The sequence below is a fragment of the Daucus carota genome, chromosome 8, assembly GCF_001625215.2.
Source record: "Daucus carota subsp. sativus chromosome 8, DH1 v3.0, whole genome shotgun sequence".
NCBI lineage: Eukaryota > Viridiplantae > Streptophyta > Magnoliopsida > Apiales > Apiaceae > Daucus > Daucus carota.
This window is the reverse complement of record NC_030388.2, coordinates 12,827,971-12,848,790: the sequence shown is the minus strand read 5'-3', so window position 1 is coordinate 12,848,790 and position 20,820 is coordinate 12,827,971. Positions and strand designations below refer to the sequence as shown.

The following is a 20,820-nucleotide window of genomic DNA, read 5'->3' as shown; positions in this document are numbered from 1 at the left end:
TTATCCTGCATTGATCTCTTGGATTTATAAATTATATTTTCAATTTTAATAGATAAAATTTCATATTAAATTTGTGTTTACAAATAAAATTTCACACTAATTTTTTGTTTACCGTAAAAATTAATAATTAATTATGATTGATATGATTTGTGTGTCAAGAGTTTACAAACTTAAAGCATTTAGTTTGGAGAGAGGTATGATTGTGTTCGTATTCAACAAGTTTAGCTTATTTAGTTTGGGATGGAAGTAGTACCACATTCACAATAATACATGAAATGAGAAAGTAGCGGGTATTGATTAGAGAAAGTAGTGGGTATTAATTTAAATTATCATATTTTCTGTAAATATCACCTTAGGAGAATATGGACAAAAATTTCCTACATTAGGATATCACGTGTTACAACTTACAACTAAGAGAAATCTTTTTTTTTCTTTTTATTTTTCTGAAAACTTGTTGCATATTTTATAAATAGGATATTATGGATAGTTGTTACTCCTCCATCCCTTAATACTTTTCATGATTACTCTTATCACGTTTGTCAATAAACACTTTTAATCATTAATATCTTCAATTTCATAATAATATTAAATATAAAATTTTTATTGTATCCAAATACTCATAAATACTAATACAACAAGATCACTCATCACTATATATATATATTTTTTTTTTTGACAGAACTCATCACTATATTTAATATTATAGATTATGCGTAAATTAGTAATTTGTCTCTTGTTATGAACAGTTGCGATATATCGAACAGGATATGTATAAAGAAACAGAGGGAGTACCTATTTTTGAAACGGTTAACTAATTTTTATAATAGTTTTTTTCCATTTTTCATTCGTTCTTGAATTTACTTGTTAATTCTAGAATAGGGCATCATTTATTAACCATTCTCGAATCTAATAATTGAATAATTCTTTTTATTTTTGTTGAAACTTTGTTATGCATTTTTCGGAAGGTGTGAAGCGCCACTCATTCTCGGTCCAAAATAATGGTCTAGCCAGTTTTGACCAACAAAATAGAAAACGCTATTTTGGGACATTTATAAGTGCGATAAATATGTCAATTTTTAGAAATGAGCTTAGAAGAATGATTTGGTTAGTTGTACGAGAAAGCAGCTGCCGCCTGCCAGCATAACAAACCTTCAAGTGCCAATATTGATATTTCAGCCTAAAATTTACAAAGAAAATACAGACAGAATTGTTGCACACAAATAGTATTCTTTGTCCATGTTATTTAATCAGAAGACTCATCTGAATGATCTTCAGATGTCAACTCTGAAACATCTTCCTCTTCCTCTTCCTCTTCCTCTTCACCGCTTTCAACAATTTTCATCACAGGTCTATTTGCAATTTTGTTCATTGCAGCAGTCTTGCTTGCCCGTTGTGAACGGGTGCTCATCGTGATAGGATTATTAGGGACGACAGATTCGGGTGATGTTTCATCTTCGGATGATGACTCTTCATCCCTCACTTTTCTTCTTCGACAGGTTGGCCTGGTTGATCGTGGTGCCACTGGCGTTGGAATATCAGTGCACTCATATTCATTAAGGTTAAGTTCTAGTTGCAACCTCCCTGAACAGAAACCATTTCAGAAACGAACAGTAAAAATAAAAGAATTAACAAGGGGGTAGATATTGTGGAACAAACAATCAAAGGATCAGTAACTTAAAGTGAAGAACAAAAACAGAATTAACTTCAGAAAGAAAATTGTGGTGCTGTGGTGAACCACTGCTTTAAAAGCAAGTTTGGCATTGGCAAAACACAAAAATGCAAGTCTGAATGCCAATTGCTCCCAAGGTTAACACATCTTTCACTAAAAGTGTGCACTTGCAGGAGTTGAAATAGAGTTCTAATTTGGGCCCAGAAAAATCATTAGACATTGTCATTTCCCACACATGTACAGGGAATAGACCCATGACATGCAAGGTATAGAGGGAATCTTTGGTAACCATTGCCTGAAATAAATATAAATAACTTATTAATACGTCTGCTTTGTCAAATATCTCAGTCTCTATTTTCACTCCCCGGACATTAAATAATAACTGAAAATACCTTGCATCAATATATAGTACTAATATACTTACTCAGCTTGCCCTTGTACCCAGAAAAACTCTCCATCCAAATTTTGCACTCTTTTTTCAAATCATATAATGCAGGTATTAAAAAAAAAAAAAATTGTCTATATCTCATCAGGACCTTAACTACTTGTCCATCTTGTATTTGTATGAGCTTGAGAACATGTAGAAACTTGATGTGTATTTCAAAGCTGGAAGAATCATGATTCACTGAATATAAAGAAAATGGAAGTGTACAGGATTTCAATCGATACACGTTAAATAGCCTTTATGTACTTTCTCCTGCCTTCAGCCTAAAATATACTTAACAATGTCCTTTTGTATATATTCTCTATAAATAAATAAAACATACCTCGGTTTAGCAAGCATAAGAGCAAGTCCAATGCAATGTTATAAGTGGTGCCATTTCTATAATTTGAAATTAAATGCTAAAATCTCAACTCCAATGGGGTTCTATATTTGGATGCAAATATGTATATATGCATCCTTGGTTCTAAATTTGAAACCAAGGATGCATTTATGCATCCATGCCACATCATCAACTAACTATAATTGGTATGTATAGTGGTGAACTTCAAATAAAGTTTAGGAGAGAGGGACTAAAGTTACTTAATTTTGGAATTATTTGGATGCAAAATGCATCTAGCATTGGAGTTGAAGTTCTATTTTAGCAATAAAATACACTTTTTAGTGCTAAATTATAACAATAGCTATAGCTATTTTGCATCTTGCATTGGACTTGCTCTAAGAGATAGAGATCATCCATTTGGACAAATATACTTCTTTCCACTAACATTTAGGGTATATACAGGGATTACAGATATATAGTCAATGAACTACAGGGACCATTCTGCTCAGATGCTAAATTAAATTGTGTTTAAGTTATTTTGTCTACCCCATTACATCACTTTCTTATTTCCTACAATCATCTCTAGTCCGTAACACCAAAATAGTGTAATAATCACTATTATACTGTAAAAGTTATACTATCCACAAAACCAACTCCACCCCGTTTACACTATATATTACACAGAAAGGAAATTTCTATCTATAAAAAAACATACTCATCTAACCTTCTCAGAAGTAAATCTTTTGTTGGGATATAATAGGATATCCATGGGACATGAAGGGAATAAATTTGATTTGTCAACGAACATGAGGGTATGCCTGTAATTTTGAAAAGCCCCAAATTTTGTGTAAAACTTAGACCAAATGAACATTTGCTACCAAACTTGGTGTCTCACTATCATTTAATTTACTTTATAGCCGTTATAGTATTGGGTTGGAGAAGGGAGTCTATCCAACAAAGAAGAATATACTATCATCCCCATTCCTTAAATTATAATCCATGTAGCAAACAAAGCCTTGGTACTATTTTCTAGATGAAGGATCCAACAAAGAAGAATATTCTATCAAACCGTTAAAGCAAGGAAAATAAATTAAAGTTAAGTGGACACTAATTAAAGAAACAAGGCTTTACCCAGAATAAGGTTAGCTTGATCAGAATGCAGATCCTGTTCTTGATGTTTATCAGCTGTCTGAAGCCGTTCTGCAACTCGCTTTAGCTCCTTAACCAACTCCCTTTCTGAAGAGACAAATTCCATCACACGATTTAAAAGACGCCTCATTAACTTTATGGGCCCTTGTTCCGATAAACGGAAACGAAGCATTGGGATCAATTTACAGATTGCTACTAGATATGCCTTCTCTGCAGCTGTCTTCTTTACAGGGAAGGATATAGCCTATACGAAGATGAGGGTGAGTGGAAAAGATTACAAAGATTGTACTCATAGTTTTAACTAGACACACAAGCAGAGAGTACCAACACCTGTATATTGTAAATATGGCACCAAATTTTTATTAATAATAATAATATTATGATTATGATATCACTCATCACAATACAGTATAGATCATGTTATAAATATATATTATCCTAGCATATCAAAGTCAGATTACCTCAACAACTATGCGTATAGCAAGCCCTTCGTCTCCATTCTCAAATTCATCAGAACCATTTTCTATATCATCAACTCCATCTGAGGGACTACTGCTACAAGTTTCATCTATCTGTTCTGTCTCTTTTGTGTACAATGGAGTCTGCAACATCTGCAGCATAAACCGTGAAGCTTGCACAGCACGCTTACGCATGTTAGACACCATTACTGGGGATCCAGCCGGATTACCATCTATGCCTGGCCACATTGAACGCATGGTAGGAATAAAAGCCCTCGACAAACATTTCTGCGTATTTAAATTTGCATAAAATTAGCATTAATCACTCTTTATAGTAGAAAAGTGAATAGCACCTTATGGCATAAAATGTAGCCACAGATCAGTGTTACTTGCCTTGTGATTCACAGAGAGCGACGAATAATGCTCAAAGAATACAAATAGGCATTGCTTTAACCTAATCAATAGAAAAGAATCAGCTATGAATCTTTTTACGAGAATAAAACTAAACAGGAATAAAAGTAAAGTGAATCACCTCCGCAGTTCTGTAATTTCACTGCAAAAATAAAGGCCCATCAGCTTTTCTAAAAGTAAAGGATGTGATGAAGCAGGTATCGTTGGGTACTTATCACTCAAGAGTAGAATCTTTGCAAACCCTTCCCCGAGAACAGCTTGCACCGACTCATCCTCATCAACCTCTGAAACTTTGGTCCTTTTCCATCTTTCAAGCCCAGCTAATAACAGATCAAGTAGATCATTACCCATTTCCTCATTAGGGTTGACAAATTTGATAGGGTCAGAAGGCATTGCCTCCTGAAGTTCTGATGCAAAATCTGGGGTTATGGCTTTGCTAATTTCATGTGGGCCATGCCACATTGAAAGATCGATCAAAGCCTTACCAGCCATTGCACTAGTTGGTGAGAATTCCTTTACAAAGGAAACTAGTAACTGCTTAGTTAGTTCCTCACTGGGTTTCTTCTCTAATAATCCAAAGAGGCCGAGGCACCTAATCGCTGCCCTCTGTATATCTACGTGGATGTGTTTAGCCTGCATGTTTGAACATCATGTATATCATCAAATACAGAAAGGACACGTGTATTAATCATTTATATGTTCCAACATACAAGTGAAACTTTTATAACACATACCCCGGGTAACAATAAAGACAATAGGAGCTCTGCAGGTTCAATCGACATTCCGAGCATCCAACGAAATGAGTTAGTATTTTCCAATATCAGGCTGGTCACAGAAAGGCAGTGCATCCACTGCACGAAATTTGCTGTTCTCTCCCTGCAAGGTCGAGCAAGCTTCTCAATGACCCCCAGAAATACTTCTTCAAATTCTCCCGAAGCAGCATAAACTTTTTTAGCCAATCGTGACACTGCATCAGCCCATTGTTTATCTCCACCAAGATTGATCCCATCTCCTATGACAACTTCATTGCCATCATCATCTAATTCATGCTCAGGAGGCATCTCTAGTAACTCCTGGATAAATGCACCAGCAGCTTTCCTATTTGAAGTGTCGGAGAAATCAATCATCTCACCAAGCAAAAGTAATTGTCTAGATGTAAAACGACAATTTGGTCCTGGAAAGACACAATAACCTGTTGTAAAAGCTCAATATATGTTGGAAAACCAATTGAGAATGTAAACTGCTTATTACCGGCAGCAATATGAGCTTTAACAAATTCAACATATTCATCAACAGTTTCAGGAAGAACTCTTTCCAGAAGGTCATTAGTATCAGATGCTTCTGCTGCATATACAGCAGCTTCAGTTCCCGTCTTCATAGCGGCATCAGAACCTTTAGCCTGTTTTAAAAAAAATGAAATACTGCATCATCATTATTCTTAAATGTCTAAGCAATAAAACCAATAATTGAGGCCAGGACAAAATCAGCAGGAGTCATTACACTTACAAATTGATGTTCTTTAACAATATAATGACATCTTATAGATATAGTATGTTCAAATTCCTTGATTAGTGTTGTCACCTTCAGCAGTAGAGAGGTCCAACTAATGAAACTAAAAGATGCAGGTGATAGATTGATAAAGTCAGTATTTGTGTCTGAACAATTAATTCTCGAGGGTCGCTTACATAGCACTGTACTCAGGATTTATATAAGAGAACAGACTAATGTCGAGTTGAATGCAAGACACTAGAAATCAAGATAACCTTTATAACAAAGGTTGTAGTATGTTTCAGTCAGAACAAACTAAAAGTGCTAAATACAAATTATAGAAACAAGATATTATTAAAGTTATGACGAATGTAACTACAATAAAAAAAATTAGCTCACTTTTTTAATTGCACAAATGGACAGAGAAGATAAAACATCAATAAATTGCAACATGTCACATTGAAGCCAGTCAACATACAAAAGCTAAGGACTTATCACAGACAAGCTAGTGTTGGATGAAGGTGTGTCAATACAACATAGTTAAGATATCAGTATTATAAAAAAAACTTCACTAAGGTAGAGAACATGTACTAGACACATCTATTATTAGCTAATATATTATGGGTTAAAAAACTATGAAGATGCAAACAATCTCAGCAGAATTGTCTTATTCAGTTTGAAATCTGAAGTATTCTTTAATGATACTAGAAAGATACTGTAAAAAATTGAACACAGACAGAAGCAATAGAAGGAAAATTTACAGGGAAGACAGTAATATGAACTAATCTATGAAAAAGACCAACATAACATTCAATTAAAATTCAGACAGCTAGTGTAGAACTTTCAGCATACAACTAATAGGCAGAAATTCATTTGAAGGAATACACACCTCTGCCTTTGTGTGTAAGTGCTTACACACAACCCTCCAATAGAGAGCAATCTCTGGTTCGATCAACGGGATGTGTGAATTGCACCGCTCTGCAAATAAACAAATATGAATACTGTAAGAAGACAAGGACAATAAAAGACTGTTCTTTTATAATTGGTCTAAAATGAAATTTTGCGAGCCCAAAAACTAGAGTTCATTAGAGTTGTATTTTTCATTCTTTCTGCAACTTTTTACGAATTTCAGCGAATTATTAAGTTCAAAGCACGCATTATTGCAAATTTGTAACTTGCATTAAATCTCTTCCTTAGGCTTGCAAATGTTTACACCAACTCACAATGAGTATAGTATGGGTAAGCTCGCTTTATAAATCAGTACAGCCAGCTAAAAGGAACTTATTAGGAAATTAGTACTTGATATCAAGTTAGATAATTTGAAAAAATATCACTCAAGAGATGTTAGTTAACAGTACCAACCTTCGTTATCATTCCTTGTTAATAGATTAAATTGTGTGAGACTTCCATTTTTTTGAATGTTCCCCAACCCAGCATGAAGAAGGGCTTCCATGACAGACTCCCCTACCAGCTCATAAGTTTCAACATCAAGGTACCTTAAAAGCACAATGGGGTCTCCGCTACAACTCTTCATAAGCCATTCATCTTTTATCAATGCAAGACATTGCTCCACAACAGCTGTTGATCGATCAGCAAGTCCCCTACGTAGAATGATAGTACGGAGCTTTATGCTGAAAGCAATGGACCATAGAAAAATTAGGCATCAAATCATGTGAATAGGTTAAACATTGGATCATGTTCAAGGCCCAAAAGTCCAAACTGCTAAGAATTCTTGAACATGCAGTTTGTTATCACCCTAAATAATATATTTCAATAAGCAGGACCCAAAGCTTGAACAAAAAATAGCTTGAGAATGAAGGTAGGCTTTTGTCTGATTAATTATATAATTAGTAATGAAAGGACATCAAGTTAGATCCACATTCTGTTGCACACAAAAAAGTGAAGATATGCAAAGACCTTAACTGATTATCTATTTTTCGCAAACGAGAACAGATTTAGACCAAACAACAAAGTGAACAATTTTATTTTAATGATAAAGACAACCCATTCATGATTAACAAACGATAATCGCAAGTCAGCAACACCACCACTTTATTGAATATAAAATGCAACGGTCCTGAGCTTCTTAAAAAAACACATCATAAAATAAATGAATGGCATCACGCATAGTAATTCTGATATAATCATTAATCATATAAGTAGCTGGGAATCCTATACAGAAGCATCCAGTAGATACTATTGCCTGGCTCGAAATATTAATATCAATATAACAATAGTTGAAATTTTCCAAGACAGCTTAAATGTGTCTACACATTCAAATGCGGCTGAAAAGGGAGAAATTAACCAAAAATATAAATATGTCAGAATGTCAGATAATTAATGAGAAGAAAAGGAAGTCGCCTGTGATAAAAAATTGGAAATAAAATCTTACAATTATATATATAATGTGCAATCACAACTATGAGCTGGCAAAGAGAGATTTGGTACCAAAGGATATTTTGTTGACTGGATATTTCTTTTCCATCCCATATAATCAACTTTAAAGGAGAGTTTTGGTGAGAGATGGCTAGAAGATTCCTTCCACTTCTCTCTTTGAAATATTTCAGAAAAACAAATAAAAAAGGACACACTACGACTTCCTTCTCATCTTACTCTAAATTAATCTTTTGTAACAGTGGCACTGTTGTTATACATTAAACAGGAATGGCCAGATGGATATATCTCCCTAAATGACAAACTTTAAAATATAGATGGATTATAAGAGCTGATAGTTCTGCAGAAAGAGGAGCAAATCATATAATGTGTTTGGATTAAAGCATTTTGTGGAAACTGGTCTGTATAAGATAGTTTGCATAACAAACTTTGAGTTAGTCATACATGCTCTTCCAACTTGGCACCATTTTATACTTTAGTTGACATACATAGATGGTAACTCAGAGGTTACGATCGTTAGATTACTACCAGAATCCATTCTTATATGCTACAGTTTATTCATAACAAGATGGAAATTATATTGAAGTCCATTTTACAGTGAAACTTGTAATTTGATGGTCTCACATATATGGGTTATTCAATAATTCATGGAGATGTAGATGGACATTTCGAACTTGGTGATTGTTTGGTTAAGATTATAAGTGGACCACATAGAAGCTGCAAAACCATATTGGAGTCTATTTCGTAACTAGACTTGATTGTCATTTAAAACCCGACAAGTTATAGGTAGAGATGGTCTTACTTTCTTGGAATATTAGTTTGACTAGAAAAGGCACTTCTATTAAGCTTTTTGTAACTTCTAACATTTTCTGTCACTTTTTTACAGATATTTTTGTAAATTACAAGTTAAATATTATCAATTAAACTTGCATTACAAAAACTTGCCTGACAGATAATGACTTTTATTTTTAAAAAAATTTACTTAATTGAAAATTTTTAAGAAAGAAAATAAAAAGTAGCTTTTTGAAGTAGGCAAAACTGGCAAAGTAGTACAAATCAAAATCATTGTAACATTTTTAGCTAGTTCTAGCATTCCATCTTGTGCAGATGGACGATACAGAGTCATAACTTATGTCCTGGTGCCACTATTATAAATCCTCTTAATTAAGAAAGCGCCTACTCCTGGTTTGGCCTAAGCCGTAAAGTAAGTAGGACAAGTCCCATAAGAGTGTTCAAAACTTGAAACTAGGGAATGAATCTCATCTGGATTCCAGAGTTTAAATAGTTTAGCATTGCATTATTGCATACAATTAAGAACTAAAACAGCATTAAAAATACAGTGATAGCAGTACAAAATGAAGAACATTTAATCAAAAAATAAGGCTTTACGCATTATTGCTTAAATTTACCTCAAGCTCTGAAGGGGAAATTTACTAGCCAGAACAAAATATGCTGCTTTGCGAACTGATTCACTTATATCAAGGGTGCGGTCAATGATAGCTTGTGAAGTTGCATTTGAAGGAGGCAAACAAAGTAGTATTGTCTTACGAACATCCTAAACAGAAACAAAAAAAAAAACACTTGTAGACAATAAGGATAATACTTAAGTTGTTTTAGTTGATTAAAAGAGACAACTTGGGCTCTTAAACATAAGACTCCCTCCGTCCCAAGAGGTTGTATACGTTTACTATTTGCACGCATTTTGAGACTCCTATAAAATATAGCTCCATAATGTTTCTTTGAATAAAAGTTTAAACATCAAGGCCCTGTTTGGGAATTAGCTGTTAGCGGTTAGTTGTTAGCAGATTGAATTAGATATTTTGACTAGCTGATTGAAATAGATGTTTTGACTAGCGGATTGAATTAGCGGATTCGTCTAAAACTGTTTGGTAAATAGCTGTTTCATTAGCTTTTCATGACACATAGCAAAATCGCTAACCCAAAAAGCTCCTCAAAGTAGCTTTTTGAAAATTAGCTTTTTGACGCCAAACCTCTATTTCAATCCGCTAACTATAAAACACTATCATTAGCGGATTGAAATGGTCAAACCTCTAACTCACCCCAAACCTCTAATTTTTTCTCAAACCGCTAACTTCCAAACACGGCCCAAACTTTTATTCAAAAATATTTAAATATATTATGGAACTATACTTTAAAGGAGTCTTAAAAAACGTGCCAAAAAGTAATGTATACAATTCAATGGGACAGAGGGAGTAATAAGTTTATATACAGAACTACCAACAGTACAGACGATATTCTATATCTGTAATATATAATAAAAGAGATTTCAATTAGTTGTAGACGCTTCTAAGACAGTGAGCATCCAGATATAATAATATGTGTAGACAGCTAATAACTGTTAAGAGAGCATACTGCATTCTGTTCTCGAGGCAATGACTGAATAAACAGCTCAAGAATGTCACTATTCTCTGCATCATTTGCAAAGCGTGACAGAGCCCTGATGACACATGCACGGATCATCGGAACTTTATCTGCTATCCTCAATTTGAAACAATCTATCACCTCATCCCACAGATCGTTGCTTACTTCAGTATCATCTGGCAGCCGCACTATGATCTAGATGTGAAATATTAAAAATAGTTATACATTACATCCTCATGAACAAAGGCGAGCAAGTCAAACAAAAATCAAACATGCAACATTAAGTGACAAGTGAAATAGTGGAGAATTAAGCAGACAAAGAAGCAACATACATGTGAATTTGGTTAGTTAAGAAAATCAAATGCACTATTAAAAAAGGGGAAAATTAAAGAAATTGTAATACTAAAATTTGTAATTACATACGGTTAAATCATGAAACGCTAACAAGTATTGTAATACTAAAATATGTAATTACATACGCGGTTAAATCATGAAACGCTAAAAGTATTATACAAAATCGAAAAAAAAAGTATGTGTTAAAGGAAATTGAAGAAAAAATTGTACCTCAGAGATGAGCTGGCAAGCTCTAAAGCGAGCAGTGTTATTAGCAGCCGTGGTGGCTCCGAGCAGAAAGCGAACAAATTGCTGGAGAAACAAGGGATCGCAGAGATTAGGAGGCGTGGTAGCGAAAGCCGAGACGAATCGCACGATTCTTTCAGCGGAAGCGAGGCGACGCTGGGAGTGACTGAAAAGAGGAGTTAGGGTTTTGGAGAAAGCGGAGAAGAAGATGTGAGTTGAGTTTGATTTGATAGCGGAAAGATCTTTTAGCTTTCGGATGTGAGTTGCGTTTGATGCTTTCGCTTCCTCTAGAATTCTACCTATTTTCTCCATTACTAGTACGATCTCTTCTCCTTCTTGTTCTACACTCGCCACCGCCATTGCTTTCAACTTCAAATCTCGCTTATCCTTTCTCCTTTACTTTCTAATATCGATTGGAAATTTGGAATTGGAATGGGAATTCAAAGTCCCGCTTTTATCACTTTTTGAATTTTCAACTTCCCGCTCTTCGAATATTAAAATTCATATTTTGTATTATATGGGAAATGGTAATTTAAGAACAAACATGAATAATTATACATTTCAAATCAAATTTATATATAAGAATGGTAAACAAGCAGCGAGAAAGAGAATAAAAGTTTTGAGAGGTTGAGAAATTCATTTTAGAAAATGTTAAATAGTATAACTAAAATGTAAGTATTTATTTATTTATGTGACAAAAAAAAAAAAAAAATGTAAGTATTTAAAATCAAGCTTAAGATATTAATTTTTTTGAATTATAACACATAGGCAAAATTTTTGAAATTATACCCATTTTTCCAAATAAAAATTGCTTTGCATGAGATTATTATAATATTTGATAAATGATAAATATTAAATTTAAAATAAAGATAAATCTATTTTAATTTAGGAAAGAACCTAGAAATTCAAATAATGTCAAAAATAAATGGAGTAATGAAAACTAAACAACATGTTCCAAAGTAGAGATGCACAAAATATCTGTTCGGGCTAGATCCAGACCGGGCCAGAAAAATCGGATTTTTTTCCAAACAGATCGGGCCGGGCGTTTTTGAAAATCAGGCTGGGCTTTTCCAGATAGTACTAGGCCTGGTTTACTTATAAAAAAATTCGGATTTTTGAAAAATCCAGATAAAATCTAGATTTTTTGAAAATACTAGGCCTGTTTCAGGCCCTTAGACCGGGCCGGGCTAGATCGGATTTTTTTTCAAATCGGGATTTTCAGATTTTTTTTTCCAGATCGGATCAGACCGGATTTCAGATTTCAGATTTTTTGAACATCTCTATTCCAAAGTGTGTTGTGTAGCACTGGTAACAAAAAAATTCTAATATATATAGGGTCGTGTTCAAAAGAAAATCTATATTTAAAATAAAATATTATAATCACTAAGGTTCTGCTGCAGAACACTAAATTTTAAATAGACTTTTAGGATCTAAATCTAAATACATGTTTTTTGTATTTCTATGTGATATGAAAATAAATTTCAAAATATAATACATAAACACACCATTTTTTGCATGCAGAACCCTGATGAATTAATACTAGAATAAGGGGAAGGTAACTAAGGTTTCCTAGACTAATGTTGTGTTTGGTTGGGGAGAATGGAATGGAATGAGTAAAATTATTTGAAACTAATATAGATAGAAGGGAAGTTTTAAAATAAATTTAAGTGAGTGTAAAATTGCTATGATGAAATTTGAGAAAAAATTAGGGGTATGAGAGAATGGAGCATTCCATCTCAAATTGAAGATATGATCTCTAGCATGCACATAATGTAAGGAATGGAATAAAGGAATCAATGAAATTTGTTAACAATTACCCATAATATAGTTCATTTTTCATTTCATTTCTTTCACAATCATACACCCCAACAAAACACAAGTGTTCAATGAGGAACATGACCCATATGTGTGTGTATGTGAGTAAAGTTAACTGTATATCTTTAAATAATTAGAATAATTATAGAAAATCTCCCAATAAATCAATATAAAGCACAACCACACACCAACTACTCCAAACTTATACAAATCATAATCTTTCTTTGACTCCGCCATTTTTACCAAAGGTTCTCAGATAATTTCTTTCATTTCCAACAAGGTTTTCAATATGTTCTGGTGATATGTAGTTTCATCTCTGACCATATTTGGAATTTTTGAAGAAATAACCAAAATATGAAATTTATATATATAATTCAAAGTTGTTATCAATGTCGAAAATGAAAATTGTAAAATATCTTAGCTTCACAGCCTCAAGAGATAGATTTTACCATTATTATTTCATATACGCGGGGCTCAAGTCTGTCACCACCGGTTTCACTGACGGCACCACCATGCATTGTTGGGTGCCGAAAAATTACGACCAAAGCAAGCCTAATCTTCTTCTCTTGCATGGATTTGGTGCAAATGCCATGTGGCAATATGGGGAGCTCCTTCGCCATTTCATTCCCCAGTTTAATGTTTATGTACCAGATCTTCTTTTCTTTGGAGGCTCTTATACGAAATTGCATGAGAGAACAGAAACTTTCCAAGCAACATGCATGAAAAGATTAATGGACATGCATGGAGTAGATAAACTGAGTTTGGTGGGAACAAGTTATGGAGGGTTTGTAGGGTATCGCATGGCAGTACAATTTCCGAAGATGGTAGAAAAACTGGTGTTATGTTGCACTGGTGTTTGCTTAGAGGAGAACGACATGAAATCTGGTTTGTTCAAAGTATCGGATTTGGAGGAAGCAGCTAGTATTTTGGTGCCTCAAACGCCAGATAAGTTGAGGGAGTTGACACAATTTTCATTTGTCAAACCCCCTCCGGTTAAAGGAGTCCCATCTTATTTTCTTCACGATTTTATAAATGCAAGTCTTTTCTATTTTTTCCTCTTAAGTTCAATTTTTTTCACATATTTGCAGGTATTCTACATAATTTCATATTATTATGTATTAATTTCTTGGTTTCAGGTCATGTGCACGACTTTTGTGCAAGAGAAAAAAGAACTCATTTATGCAATCCTTAAGGATCGACATTTTTCTGAACTTCCACGAATTACCCAGGTTTTGTTATCTATACATCTCTTTATCTATTTAGGTTTTTAGTGGATGTTTTCCATTTTCTTCAAAATTAGTGTGTGTGTGTGTATATATATATATATATATATATATTTAAGTCATGTTATATTTATATTTGTTTTGACAGAAGACACTAATAATATGGGGAGACCAAGATCAGATATTTCCGATAGAATTAGGACATAGATTACAAAGGTAAGGTTTTTCACCAAGCACTATATATTTCATTTGAACTGAATAATCAAACAATTATAGTGTACATTAAAAGTTCTCAATTTTAATTTAATAATTTTGTTATATCTTGATAGACATATTGGCGAGAGTGCTCGGCTAGTGATTATTGAAAATGCAGGGCATGCTGTCAATCTGGAGAAATCCAAAGACTTCATCAAACACTTAAAAGAATTCTTGGATGAAGATGTCACAGCAGCTCAAAAATTAGGGGTTAATTAGCTATTTCATGACTGAAGTGGAGGCCAACTTGCAAGTAGGTACTTAAACTGAAAAAACTTGCAGTCAACTACTTGAACGTCAAAAAATTTTCATCTAAGTTGTTGACATTAACAGAGGGATGGAAAAGTGACTAGGCTTGCTTAGGTGTTCATTTTATGCTTAGGTGGACCGCCAGATGCCTGTAATAGTAAACTCTGTGAAAAATCCAATCCTTAATTTAAATCCCCATTCATCTTTTATTATTAGATGGTAATAAATATATACTCATACACATGTTGCATCAAATAAATAAAACTCGTATATCTACTTCATCTACTACACACAACACCACTGGACACCATAATTGAAAAGTTGAATAAATAAAGAGACGACACAAAAAATAAAGGAAATAAGATTCCAGACATGATAATAAAGCACATGATAATAAAGATTCTTGTACTCCCAGTGGTAGGTAGTTCAGTCAAGGAAGTAACAACAAAAAGATAAGTTCCCCAGAAGCAGAGTATTACATAGGAGAAAATTAGCAAAAGACTTTAGTGCTCAAGCATTGAGTAGTTAAATATTTTTTCTTGGTGCTGAAAATGGTTTGACTGGGAACTTAAGTGAAGCAGCTTTCTTTCTTGTCACTGGTGATAAATTAACAGCCTTTGTCCTGGTTACTGGTCCTTGTGACTGAGAGCTTCCAAGCTGACTGCAGCCCCTTGCCTTTGGTGGAGCATTTGGTGGTGTTGATGCAGGAGGATTGCTCCCAGTACCCACGTGACACCTTCTAAGACTAGGTGTTGGCATCTACAAAAACAATGTTAGTAAAAATATTGCCTAAATGTAAAAAATTACTTATAAATGATGCATAAATGCAAAAAATTACTTACAAATGTCATAGTATTTTTCTTTTTCTTTTGTGTGTCCTCTTCTCTCAATGTCCTTTCAATCTCATCCAAACTTGCAGTTTTTTATTTTCTGCCTTTCTTAGCCTGTGGAAGGTCTTCATCTATGATATCTCTTAGTGCTTCCTCCATTAAGTCTGCTTCACCAGTTTGCTCCTCCTCATCTTGCAATTCCACTTCTGTCCTAATTTCATCCTCATCTACATCTTCTTTTCTACCTTTTCTACCTCTTTTCTTGAGCTGTGGTGGTTGATGATCAGATGTCTTACTAGGATAAGCAGATCTGTTATGTCCTTTCTCCCTACATATTCCGCAATGCATGACTCGACCTGTGTAAGCCATTCTAAGCTTCTTACCACTACTGACAGAACCCTCCCACCCTTCCCTTCTTCTAAGTTTCTTAGGTCTCCCTCTAAGTTTTTTGACTATGAGAGGTGGAAGGACAACATCTCCCTCCACATCATCCCAGAATTCTTCACCCTTTAGGGCCTCTAAAGTATAAGAATAACATCTCATGTAAGTCTCTTTTGTGAACCACTTAGCAACATAATCAATTGGATTTTGTCTTGATTCTTGAATTGCAGTGACAACATGACTACAAGGAACACCAGTTAAATCCCAAATCCTACAAGAACAAGTCCTATTTTTTAGGCTTACACAAACAGAACTACCCTTTCCTTTGACTGTATAACTTTCCTTCTCATCCCATAAAGCTTTGTAACCTACACTATCTTTCACAGCCAAATCAAGCATTTGTTTAGCCTTAGGTACTATAATGCAGTCCCTATTAGCCATCCAATCTCTCTTTTGATGTAATCTAATCATCAACATATCATGAATTTCAACTAACATATCGATGATAGGCATGTACCTGGTCTTTAAAATCCATGAGTTGAAGCATTCACTCATGTTGTTATCTGTACTGTCAGTCATAGAGTGAGTGGAGAAATAAGCCTTTGACCAAGTTGCTGAATCCAACCCCTTCATATTTTTTGCAGCTCCCTTAGATGCCCTCTCTAGCTCCTTCATGGCATGCTTGAAGGCCCTTGGGTATGTTGCAGTGGCTGCATTCCAGAAACAATTACTCACAAGTGTTGAGGGATACACTTTTGACAGATTGGAGACTAGATGCCTTGTACAAAATCGATGCTCCACATATGGCATCAACTCTCTTATAGCCTTATCCAACCCTTGAAATAACATTAGTTATAAGTACACATAGAAGTGAACACATCAAAGTGACATATAAAGGTTGAAAGATACCTTTCGTTGATCAGAGATTAGTGTCTTCCCCAAGCCTCCTCCTAGATCCAGATCCTCTATTAATAGCTCCAAGAACCACTTCCAAGAATCATAGCATTCACTCTCTACAACTGCCATAGCTATAGGGAGGATAGAGTTGTTTCCATCCCTACCAACAGTGGAAAGGAGTTGACCACCACAGACGCTTTTAAAAAAACACCCGTCAAGACCAAGGACTGGTCTACATTCATTCCTCCAGGCCTTCTTAAGTGAATCATAGCAAATATAAATTCTTTGAAACCTGGGTTCATCACCTTCTTGCAATCTAGTTGTCTTTATTTTCACTGTATTGTTCTTGTTACTCCTTAGTAGCTCACCCCCAAATCTCCTCAAATTAGCGTAGTGTTCTTGCATTTTTTCTTCCACAGCTGACAGAGCCTTTTGTCTTACCCGACAACACTTAGCCTCACAAACATCAACTTTTAGAATTCTTTTAAACTCCTCCTTCATATCACAGAGCTTCCAGTTTGGATTTTTTCTGATTCTATCTCCAAATAAATCCACTAGGTACTTCACAGTCACAAGCTTGTTTGTATAAGTCCACACATAATTATGTTAATTAATTACTGTTTTAATATGCCAACTTTCACAGTCTTTAATGTAGCTGACCCACATTTTAAAAGGGCAACCCTGTCCATATGCCACTTGCATTCTATTTTTATCATCTATTAAATATTTATATGGTCTCCCACTAGCCATACTACTATCCCTCACTGTTGTTTTAAACTGTTTTTTATCAGAAAAAATCATACCCACTTTCCATTTGATGTCTTTGGCTGGTGTTTTACTATTAAATACCCCAGGAGACAAAGATGTTTTTCTCTTTTCTGGTGGCTCAACATAACACACCTCTGCATCCTCATCCTCTTCTTCACTCATTAGATAATCTTCACTTAAAGACATGCCCTCTTCTTCCTCACAACCAACATATTCTTCATCTCCACAATCTCTTTAATAATTTTCCTCCTCTTGTTGTATTTTCTTTCTAGCTGCCTTGGTAGCCTTTCTAATTTCGATGAACTCATCATCACTACAATCACCCCTTTCACTTTCTGATTCAATCACATCCTCCTCCCTTTCACTTTCTGCCTCATTCACCTCCTGCTCCAACCTTCTCATCTCACCACTTCCCCTCTCTGCCTCATAACCTATCTCGCTCATATCATTCCCAAAATTATCAAGCAAATCCTTAGGTAGATGATACACATATAAGATTATAAATCCATTAGCCAGCTTACTCTTTTCAACAGCCTCATTTTTACTTCCATTACACAGAAGAGAGATCCCATTTTTTATAAATTTCCCATCAGTGCAAAAAAACAAGGAGTCGTATTCACCCATTATATCACCCAAACTATCTTTCAGTTCTTCAACAACCATATTTTCCACATCAACATCTTCATACTTTTTATATATATCACTTGTGTAAGTTTTATGAGGAACATGCCCAAAATCCCCACCATGGTACACAATTAATGTATATAGGCTAGTCCTGAGCAATTAAGAGTACAATCAGTGTGTATAACAATGCAAAACATGTGTAAAACGACGGATTCAAAACATACAAAACATAAATAGAATCATACGAAACATGAATTGCAAGATTCAAGAAAACCCTAAGATGGAAAATGCATATATTATGAGTTCAGGGTAAAGACTTACATTGTGATTGATTGTTGCTTCAATATCTTGTCAATATGTCCTTCAATCTTCAGTATTTGCTTAGCATTCAATCTCCCCCATTAAACCCTAACTTTGCCTCTCCTAATCGTCACTTGTGTGTGTTTATAAAAAAAAAGAGCTGTTAATTTTGTATTTGATATAAATATGGATCGGGTTTTTGTTTTGAATGGATGTGAATCGGTTCAAAGTAATAAATGGGTGGATATACTTACGTGGATGCTGATTTGTAACATTTAACGGCACTCCGTTAAAAGTCAAAGCAATTTAACAGCAGTGAAAGTTATGTTATATTCCAATTACCTGATCGAATATAAGATGAGGTTTAGTTACCAGCTTGCAAGTTTTTTCAGTTTAAGTACCTACTTGCAAGTTGGACTCTGCTTCAGTGATGGAATAGCTAATTAACCCCAAAAATTAGATAAACAAACTAAAGCAGGTGGTATTTACAGTGAATGATTGGTGATATTAGAGAGGATTGATCCATAGCACTTAATATATCATTGAAGCTAAGGAAGAATGTAAGAAATGTTGGATTAAATAGCGATATGTTCCAAACAAATTCTCTTGTTATCATGACAAGTATGCCAACAATTAGCTAAAGAAAAAATAAGTATGCATCAAACAAGAGAAAAAGAAATGGAGATGTCAAAATTTTGTGCATGTTGGGTTCATATCTAAAAATTATTTTTGCTTTTAAAAATAATCTGATGTTTGTACTATTATTTGAAAAATGTTTTGTAAATACAAAGAATTTATATATTATTTTCCGTTTCAACAATATCTTAGACAACATTTAACATGGATCATATGCTAAATTATCATCTCCAAAAATATATGATGGAAGGTATAGCATCTCTGACGTCTTGTCTGCATTGGTTAACTATATCTAAATTTGTAAAAGATGAAGTTTGTAAGGTGTTGTAATCAGACGACGTGGTTATAATTGCTGATTATATTTTAAAAGTCATATTTTTTTTTGAAACATTTAAAAGTCATATTTTATAATCATTTAAATTATTATAACAAAATATTGTTTAAATATGATAATCAGTGTTCAAAAAACCCCGATTTAACCGATTAATCCCCTACAAGGTCGGTCACCGATCCGATTTTTGGAATCCGATTAATACTCAAAAATATTTCTTAGTCAAAGTATATATGATAAATTATTAAAATTAAAATATTATATTACTTTAAATATGAATAATTATAGAATTTATGAATATAGTAAATATATAAGATATTAAATAGCTAATATAATAATAACTAAATATTAAATAATATTTTAATATTAAAATACATCTGATTTTCACTCCGATTAATCCCCGATTTCCGATTAATCCTGAGTCGGTAGTTCAACCGATTAGGTCCGATTCCCGATTTCTGTAACACTGATGATAATACATAATATGAATTTTTCCAACATGTCTTTAGAGTTCCTGTAAAACATAATTTAATGTAACATATAATACAAAATAATAACTCTAACACTAGACAAGACCAAAACTAGTATTAACTCTACACAAAATCGCATGAATATTTGAAAACAACAAAAGTCAATGTTGTATTAAAGACAATTGAAGTTAAAACAACATTCATCGCGTGAAGGTCATCCTCATGTTCAAACCTTGTTGCCTAAGTAACAATAAAGTGTAGAAGAGAGTCGAATACAATTGTATATAAGTTCTGACTTATAATTAAAACACCAATCACAACTATGAAAATATCAAAACAGTTTCTATTAATCTTTGATAAAAAAAATATATTACAAAACTCTCTCAAGAAAACAAATGTAAACTTAAAACTGTGTTAATATAAAACACAACTACTCTATTAATTACAAGATATGCTCAAACTGATTTTTATATGTTTTCATTTAACTGATAGCTACGATCCTATAAATCAGTAAAATGATCAATCCACATCCTGATTTCGAGCATTAGAATATATCTCAATTAATATACTTATACTTATCAGATCCTGATGAATACATATACTAACAAGCTATATTTCCTGACCAAGACCAGATCCTAATGCTAGAAGCAGATCCTGATACTTTTGTACATACCAGATCCTGGTCAGTCTTTAACAAATCCTGACCATAATTGAATCAGTATTTGTAACAATCTCCCTCAATTTATG

General features: G+C 33.9%; 3 protein-coding genes across 3 annotated transcripts; 1 reads left to right on the top strand and 2 right to left on the bottom strand.

Annotated features, from left to right (window-relative positions):
* Positions 1-1,141: 1,141 nt before the first annotated feature.
* On the bottom strand, positions 1,142-11,736 carry LOC108200098 (uncharacterized). The gene is made up of 12 exons (XM_017368162.2): positions 11,280-11,736; positions 10,707-10,910; positions 9,743-9,888; positions 7,302-7,570; positions 6,829-6,917; positions 5,703-5,850; positions 5,186-5,625; positions 4,573-5,084; positions 4,434-4,494; positions 4,044-4,328; positions 3,565-3,826; positions 1,142-1,581 (listed from the first exon to the last, which is right to left on the bottom strand). The coding sequence occupies exons 1-12, from the start codon at positions 11,652-11,654 to the stop codon at positions 1,244-1,246; spliced, it is 3,129 nt and encodes a 1,042-aa protein (XP_017223651.1). The 5' UTR covers positions 11,655-11,736; the 3' UTR covers positions 1,142-1,243.
* Positions 11,737-13,344: 1,608 nt separating this feature from the next.
* LOC108198147 (uncharacterized) lies at positions 13,345-15,047 on the top strand. Its single transcript, XM_017365917.2, has 4 exons — positions 13,345-14,143; positions 14,246-14,338; positions 14,481-14,548; positions 14,662-15,047. Exons 1-4 carry the CDS (start codon positions 13,499-13,501, stop codon positions 14,804-14,806), a joined length of 951 nt encoding a protein of 316 aa, XP_017221406.1. The 5' UTR covers positions 13,345-13,498; the 3' UTR covers positions 14,807-15,047.
* Positions 15,048-15,361: 314 nt separating this feature from the next.
* On the bottom strand, positions 15,362-17,898 carry LOC108198146 (uncharacterized). Its single transcript, XM_064083711.1, has 4 exons — positions 17,794-17,898; positions 16,957-17,520; positions 15,781-16,872; positions 15,362-15,595 (listed from the first exon to the last, which is right to left on the bottom strand). Exons 1-4 carry the CDS (start codon positions 17,896-17,898, stop codon positions 15,362-15,364), a joined length of 1,995 nt encoding a protein of 664 aa, XP_063939781.1.
* Between the last annotated feature and the right edge of the window lie 2,922 nt (positions 17,899-20,820).

Coding starts and splice junctions, on each gene's coding strand:
- LOC108198146 (XM_064083711.1), bottom strand. CDS start 17,898: ATGTCTTTAAGTGAAGATTATCTAATGAGTGAAGAAGAGGATGAGGAT. Junction 17,521..17,793: donor AAACATCTTTGTCTCCTGGG/GTATTTAATAGT, acceptor TATACAAACAAG/CTTGTGACTGTGAAGTACCT. Junction 16,873..16,956: donor TAATCTCTGATCAACGAAAG/GTATCTTTCAAC, acceptor GGGTTGGATAAG/GCTATAAGAGAGTTGATGCC.
- LOC108200098 (XM_017368162.2), bottom strand. CDS start 11,654: ATGGCGGTGGCGAGTGTAGAACAAGAAGGAGAAGAGATCGTACTAGTA. Junction 9,889..10,706: donor TGCCTCGAGAACAGAATGCA/GTATGCTCTCTT, acceptor GTTTCTGTTTAG/GATGTTCGTAAGACAATACT. Junction 5,085..5,185: donor TGTCTTTATTGTTACCCGGG/GTATGTGTTATA, acceptor TCAAACATGCAG/GCTAAACACATCCACGTAGA.
- LOC108198147 (XM_017365917.2), top strand. CDS start 13,499: ATGTCGAAAATGAAAATTGTAAAATATCTTAGCTTCACAGCCTCAAGA. Junction 14,144..14,245: donor TTCTTCACGATTTTATAAAT/GCAAGTCTTTTC, acceptor TCTTGGTTTCAG/GTCATGTGCACGACTTTTGT. Junction 14,339..14,480: donor AACTTCCACGAATTACCCAG/GTTTTGTTATCT, acceptor TTGTTTTGACAG/AAGACACTAATAATATGGGG.